The sequence below is a fragment of the Triticum dicoccoides genome, chromosome 3A (genome assembly GCF_002162155.2).
Source record: "Triticum dicoccoides isolate Atlit2015 ecotype Zavitan chromosome 3A, WEW_v2.0, whole genome shotgun sequence".
In the NCBI taxonomy this organism is placed as follows: domain Eukaryota; kingdom Viridiplantae; phylum Streptophyta; class Magnoliopsida; order Poales; family Poaceae; genus Triticum; species Triticum dicoccoides.
Window position 1 is genome coordinate 746112455 of NC_041384.1, and position 7232 is coordinate 746119686.

The window sequence follows — 7232 nt, forward strand, 5'->3', positions numbered from 1 at the left end:
TACCATTACTTCCATACTACTTTGCTACTAAATACTTTGCTGCAGATATTAAGTTATCCAGTTGTGGTTGAATTGACAACTCAACTGCTAATACTTGAGAATATTCTTTGGCCCCCCTTGTGTCGAATCAATAAATTTGGGTTGAATACTCTACCCTCAAAAACTGTTGCGATCCCCTATACTTGTGGGTTATCAAATACTATCAAGGTTATTCCTGTTCCTTCAGCTACCCGATGCAATTTATGCACATATGTTGTGTCTTCGTCATGGAAACCACCAGCAGATGGTTACTGTAAATTTCATGTGGATGGAGGGCTCTCCCGTAATGGGGAAGTAGGCGCGTCAGCCGCAGTGTGCAGAGGGAGAGATGGAGGCTACTTAGGGTATTCGTCGATCGTTCTACCAGGACTAAGAGAACCGGCAACCCTAGAGATGCTAGCTTGTCGTGAAGCATTGGCATTAGCAAAAGACCTCGCGCTGACAAAGATCATTATTGCATGTGATAACAAGACCGTAGTAGATGATAACAATGAAGGTAAAGGAGGAGCCTATGAGGCCATTGTCAAAGAATTTAATTCTAGGGCTAGTTATTTTGTTAGCTATTTAGTTATTTTCGAAGGAAGAGCATCAAATTGTGAAGCTCACAACCTTACCAAACACTCGGCTATGCTTGATCAGGGTCGCCATTTGTGGCTTATTCATCCTCATGACCCAACATGCATTCCCATAAACATTCACACAGATCAATAAAAGTGTTGGCAATCCTAAAAAAAAACCTGGTCGTGCTTTTGGGAAGCTTTTGGGTAGGTTTTCCCCCATTTTTTCTTCTTCTGTGTTTTTCGTGAGGTTTTCCTTTGTTCCCATTCATCTTATTTATCTTTGTTTTTACAAAAAAAAATGTTCATGATTGTTTTTTAAAAAGTTTATGCGTTCCAAAAATATTTTCATGACATTTGTATAAACATTTAAAAAAAGTTTGCACGGCTAAAATGAAATTTCATATCATTCAATAAAATGTGTTTAACATGTGTTAAGAAATGTGTTTAAAATGAAATTTCATGTGTATGCGACAAATGTAGAACGTGCATTGGAAAAAGGTAGTCACGTATCTAAAAAATGGAAAACAAAAACCCTCGAGAAAACCAATAAAGAAACACAGATGACCTTAGAAAAACAAAGAAAGAAACGAAGAGAAAACCGTAGATTAGCGCCCGTTACTGGACTGGCCCATTCGCCGCGCCTTGTAGGTAGGCGATCGAGTGCTACATCTCGCAGCCGGCGCACACGGCTTGAATCAAACAAAATGGAATTTGTCTATTATTTTTAGGGTGAACATGCTTTACTTTATTGACCTAAAGAACATTTTACAGCAATAATAGAAGTATCGAAGGGTCGTAAGAACAACAGGTGGCGACCCTCATCTAAGTGTAAATTTTCAAAAAAAAAGAGAAAAGATTGGCACAAGGTTCTGATCTCCTTCACAACTGGTGTAATGATCCCCAAGGTTCCGATTTGAATGTGGGATTCACGATTTGCACATCGCCCAAAATCACGTCGTCCATCTCTGATTCTTTGAGCTTCATGTTTTTCATGGCTGGTTCTTCTAGATCAAAAGCACTATTTCCCTTTGTCCTTCCTGCTGTGGAGACACCCGCACCATTAGATGATGATGCTGCCGCCATCAGGACGAATGGAAAACCGTTACTCTCCGCGCAACACCTAGACCGGGTGGAAGGGCAGCCCTAGCGCGCGCAGGAAGAGGGAGGGCGGATCGAAGTGGCCAGAGTTTGTAGAAAACCTCAACGGCGATGTGGAGGTGCCGGAGTAGGGTAGATTTCTAATCAAGACGAATGGAATTTGTCAACAAAAAATGAAAAATCAAACCAAATTTTCTTTTGAGCGGTAAGAAAAATCAAACCAAATGGAATGAGTAACGGAAGCGAAACGGGCCTGCTTTCTTCTTTAGGCCCAGCCTGGGGAAAGGCTAAGATAGTCCATGCCTCCTCCATGGCCTCCCCTAAATTGCAGCACAGTCTCGCTCGGTCAGCAGAGTCTCCTCCACACGATCCCTAAAAAAACACGAAACCCTAGCGCCGAATCGCGATCCCCTTTCCCTTCGCCGTCACCACGATCCCACCCCGTGTGACCGCCGATCTGGTGCCGATGCCGCAGAAGAAGCGCCCCCGCCGTAGGAGGTCTCCTCGCGAAGGATCCTCCCGCCGGCGCCGTGGTGAAGATGGCGCATCCTTGTCTGGATCCCTTGGCCAATCGGATGGGAGCAGCAGCAGCAGCGGCGCGAGTTCCGGCGCGCGGGCGCCGGAATCCCTCGCCCAGCCGTCGGACACCCGGCCGGCTCGCAAGTACGAGTCCAGGTACCATGAGATGCTCGCCTCGTGCCTCGCCGTGCTGCCTCTACCAGCCTACGCCGACGGCGAAGGCCCAGATCTCCCTTCTGCTGAAACTTTCGAAGCCCTCGTTCGTCCTTATTTCTATGATGACGAGCTGCGGGCTGCTCTGGTAGAGTACCAAGTCCACAAGTTCTTGAGCCGACCAGATGATGTCCATGGACGAGATGGAGATTCAGGAGAAGTTGATTCGTCCTCCTCACTGATGGATGATATCCCCGAGGAGGAATTCGAGGCAGACGATGCACGGCTCAGGTCTCACATAGTACATGAAGTTGACACCGAGGATAGATTGGATGAAGAGGAGGCGAACAGGCTCTGTCACAAGTACGCACGATACCGCCTCAAAGCTTGCATGGTTAGTGTCTCCCTCATTTTCAATCCAATGCTCCTCCTGCATGCCTGTCAATCTAATGTATCTACCTGCAGACTGCAGTCATATATATACCTTGCTCATCTGTCCTTGTGTCTGTGTACGTAGTTGCTCAAAGGAGTGCCTATTGACGATGCTGCATTCGACTCCCAGTACCCTCCAGACCTTCCCTTGGACAACCACCGTCTTTACCATGAAGATGAAGCCTTGGGCTGGTGGTTTGACTTGGGCACCTCTTCACCCGCGACCTTGAGCGACTATCAGCGGCTAGTCCCTTGTAATGAAGTAAGTATGTTTGTACTCCTCTGTAAACAAATATAAGACTTTCAGCTCAGTAATGCATCTAGATTTCTTCTTCTCTTTACCTTTGAATGGGTGGCAGCAATTACTTGCTTAATCTGTCCTTTGGAAGTATATATATATGAACACTTGAGCCAATATCAATGCATTTCCTTCATTCTTTTTAGCATGGCGAAATGCAAAAATAAAGCTATGGATGTCCCTTCCTTCTGAGATTAAGCACAGTTTAAAATATGCGTGATTCTGATAAATCGTGTAAGATCTCAGAATGTGTGCACCGTACAAGAAGAATACCTTCTTCCCCGAGAGTTGTTGGTGCATGGCTTTTCATCAATTAAAAACATATAGAGTTTCATATACTGATGCATTTTTTGCAAGGAGCAAGCTTGTTTTTTTTTCTTTAAAAAGAAACCAAGAGGTCCATGCTCCCAAAATACGCGTGCCATCCCTTCTTTTGTATTTGTAATCAGGTTTTTTTGCCTGATTTCTCGAGTGCCCATATTTTTTGACATGTTCCAGTACCATGTGTGTTTCTTCTTTTTTTTGGATTTTTTTCGAGTGCGCAAGTACTCCAAATTTCTTGAAGTGTGCAACTACTTGAATCAGTAATAGCCGCACACACAATCCTAAGAGCATCATTCCACGCCCTTATGTCCGCTGCATGTTATTCTCACGGCAGCAGTAATATGTTGCTTCCCTTCTTTTCTTGGTGCAGGGGGGCGTTGAGTATGAAAGTTGGAATGAATACCGAGAGTTTTATAGCACCCCTGAAACTGATAGAGATTATCTGCTCTACTGGGAAACGATTGTGAAGGATCTTAAGGTATGCATGGTGTAACTATCGGCTGCTCAAGTTTAAAACTCTGCTCAGTAAATTTTTTTTGGGACTAACAACCATTTGGTCTTGACAGTGGATTGAAGAACATGCGCTTAAAGGCTATATGGAGGTACACACCTATACGACCTCTCAAAACAATGTAATGACAACTAGTCTCTATATGCGCATAGTAGCATCACCATAACTTGTCTGTCCTACTATTTAGTGGCATGAATTGCGTGCAAAAGCTTGGCGCCAAGCAGTTAGGATTGCTACTAGGTTCGAAAACATTCCTCTGGGGCTAGCATATTATGGTTTCCAGGTATGGTTCATCTGTCCCTTGCTTATTTAGATTGCAAGCTCTGGTTATGGTTGTGTTTGACAATTGTGGTCTTTTGATTAAATTAAGGAGTATACAACGAGCAATTATCTCGAGTCCGTGAAAGATCTTGACTCTGTGTTTTTTGAGATTTGGAAGCTGGTCAATGGGTCTGATCAGGTCAGCATTGTACATCATAACTAATAACAATGTCATTTTATTGGTTGGATCTGTTATTGCCTTTTAACCTTGATGTTGTTTTCTTCTTTGTTGGACAACTTTTAGATGTCTTTCAGAGATGCTATGAAGCATGTGTATGAGGAGAACCTGTTTCCATTACGCAAACGTGATTTGGAGCACGAGCTGAGTCAACCTGTCTCGTTGGGATTGGAGAAAAAAGTAAGGTTCTTTTTCTTTTCTGTTCAGACTTTCTATTTGCTGTTTCATTGGTTAATTAGTTTATCTCTTACGATGCAAATTGCTTTGATCACCTCTCCTTTTAGTTTCGACGGTGCACAGCGGGCGTCAATAAGGAAGTAAGCACACGTACACTGGTGTGGTCTCGCATACATTGTAATCCATTATGTAGACTATATCCTCACATCTGATGTCTCTCCTTTGTGTGTATGTTTATATATAGGTTCCAGAGTGGCTAGCGCGTGTGTTAATTTCGCAGGAAGTTAGTTTCAAGGTATATATATGTTGTATACATATTGGGAGGCAATATTGTTTCCCCTTGCAGGTTCTGTACGTAATAGCTCATTGTTTCCAATTTCAGTGTGATCTGCCAAGGAGGTATGTGCATTATGCCAGGAAGAAGCTCAAGATTGCAGAAATCATAGGTTTGATTCCCATATCCAAGATACCAGCCTAGTGTGTTTATTGCTGGCGTGCGTGGTGTGGTCTTTTGGGGTCAGTTTCAGAAACAGAAGTGTAATATCTATCCCGATCCCAAGGTAGCTACTCCATGTATGGTTAAATGCCTGTGCATGTGATTTATTTCTGGCGCCCCTGGAGCAAATTGATGATATTTTTACCCAACTAAAAGTGCGTCCCTAATCTTGTGTCAATCTGGCCATGATTATGAATCATGGATTTATGGCATGTTGTTTTGTCAGAAATATGTTCAACCGGCTGGCAGGTTCTAACTTATAGTGAATGGTATTTTTCAGTAGGTCGAACATTTATAAAGTCTATACTAAGGAAAGACAGTCTTTAGTTTTGAAAATGCAGTAGAAATTCATGTCTAAAACTTTCCATCAAAGAAAAAGTAACTGGTGAAAATCTAGAAATTTCCTCTGTGGACTGTTGGATCAGTAGTGGACTTCATGGATCAAAGGTATGTGTGACTCCTCACAATCCACTTAATCGCGAGTTAGCAGATAAATCCCTCACTCTATTCAATTACTTGAGGATTTAGTTATACCGTAGGAGAAAATTGACCACCTACATAACCTAGGTGCCTACACGATGGCTTGCCTTAGTGACGTCGACTGGCGGCCTGGGCGCTGCCCATGAACCGGTTACTCGATGACTGCAGCTCCGCCACACACGAGGGTGGCTTGTGGCCGCGCAGCTGCCCCTCGCGCGCGCAGCAACGACTGCACCTTTTTTTTTAATCTGGCAACGCACCACTCAATCTTAACAAATAATGTTATATCTCCTGCTCTACCTAATCTATCCTTCCTTATATATATATAATAATAAATAGGCTATTGTTTCTTGCGGTACGTCCTTGAAATTGCCCTCAAAATTGCGAAACATTCCCCACCAATGCCATATGCCATAAGTTATAAAAAAAACGTTTTGCACAGAGGAATCCTCTGCATGGGCCGGCCCATGAAGAGGGGACCTCCTATCCTGCGCTACGCGCGCTGGGAGGATACACAGCGCGCCCGTTGGGACCGGTACATGTCCGGACGGCCTATTTTAGAAATATCGTTTCTTATTTTTCTTTTTCCGTTTTATTTTTGCTCTACTTTAAATAATTTGGGACTTCAAAAAAGTTTCGAATTTGTAATTTTTAATAAACCATAAAATGTTCCCAATTTTGTAAAAAAATTAATTATTAAAAAATGTTCGAAATGTTGAAATGAAATTTTCTGGAAGTAAAACAAATGTTTATGATTTTTTAAAATGTTAAAATTTGTAAAAGAAATTTAATAAAATTTCGCTAATTCAAAATTTTTCCATGAATAGATTAAAATTTCAAAAAAATTGTGACGTACAAAATAGTTTATTCATTCATAAAATGTTCACTTATTCAAAAAATGATCACGCGTTTCAGAAAATGTTGGTTCAATTAAAAAATGTTTACGAATTTTCAATATTGTTCAGAAAATTTCCAGAAAAATGTTGATCGATTCTAGAAATGTTCGCTGATTCAAGAAAATTGTTTTATTTTTTTCACAATTTTTGGAAAATGTTTCCAAATAGTATAAAATGTTCATGAATTAAAAAATGTTCTTGATTTTAGAAAATGTTCGAAATTTTGTAAAATTGTTCATGAATTTGAAATAAATTCATGAGCTGAAAAAACTGGTCATGATTTCACGAGATTGAGTGTGATAGCGTATATTGGTGATGCAGCAAAATGTGGTCATGACCATTAGACATTATGAAATCTTTTATCCCGTTGCAACGCACGGGCATTTTTGTTAATCTATACATAATAATTATAAAGGGGCAATTTCTTCTAGCGGTTCTTCATAGAAATTGCCCCCAATGTTGCAAAATATTACCCACCAATGCCACCTATAAGTAATAAAATCATGTTACACAAGGGAATCCCCCGCCGGGCCGCCCCATGCAGTTGGGACTTCATATACTTCACGCTGGCAGAACACGTAGCACGCATGTATGGGCCGGCCCATGTCCGGGCTGCCTGTTTTCAAAAAAAATTATTATTATTTTCTCCTTCTCCTTTTCATCTTAGTTTTTTCTACTTCAAATTTTGACCAAGTTTATAGAGAAAAACATTTAAATCTAGAATACCAAATACATATTCTGAGATACATC

The 7232-nt window shown here is 41.5% G+C and overlaps 1 protein-coding gene across 3 annotated transcripts; it reads left to right on the forward strand.

Moving 5' to 3' along the window:
* Window positions 1-2020: 2020 nt before the first annotated feature.
* LOC119270642 lies at window positions 2021-5284 on the forward strand. Of its 3 annotated transcripts, none has more exons than XM_037552666.1 (10): window positions 2021-2763; window positions 2887-3063; window positions 3794-3901; window positions 3990-4055; window positions 4122-4217; window positions 4305-4394; window positions 4500-4613; window positions 4718-4768; window positions 4855-4905; window positions 4993-5284. In XM_037552666.1, the coding sequence occupies exons 1-10, from the start codon at window positions 2164-2166 to the stop codon at window positions 5086-5088; spliced, it is 1449 nt and encodes a 482-aa protein (XP_037408563.1). In that variant the 5' UTR covers window positions 2021-2163; the 3' UTR covers window positions 5089-5284. The 3 variants fall into 3 exon arrangements, with proteins under 3 accessions (XP_037408563.1, XP_037408564.1, XP_037408565.1); XM_037552667.1 differs by having other exon boundaries at window positions 2023-2763; window positions 4718-4750; XM_037552668.1 differs by having other exon boundaries at window positions 2023-2763; window positions 3990-4025.
* The last annotated feature ends 1948 nt before the right edge of the window (window positions 5285-7232 follow it).

Bases quoted from the DNA above. Each gene is read 5' to 3' on its own strand.
- LOC119270642 (XM_037552666.1), top strand. From the start codon at position 2,164: ATGCCGCAGAAGAAGCGCCCCCGCCGTAGGAGGTCTCCTCGCGAAGGA. The intron at 3,902-3,989 runs GTATGCATGGTG...TGGTCTTGACAG, and splicing joins CGATTGTGAAGGATCTTAAG to TGGATTGAAGAACATGCGCT. The intron at 4,769-4,854 runs GTGTGGTCTCGC...GTTTATATATAG, and splicing joins AAGTAAGCACACGTACACTG to GTTCCAGAGTGGCTAGCGCG.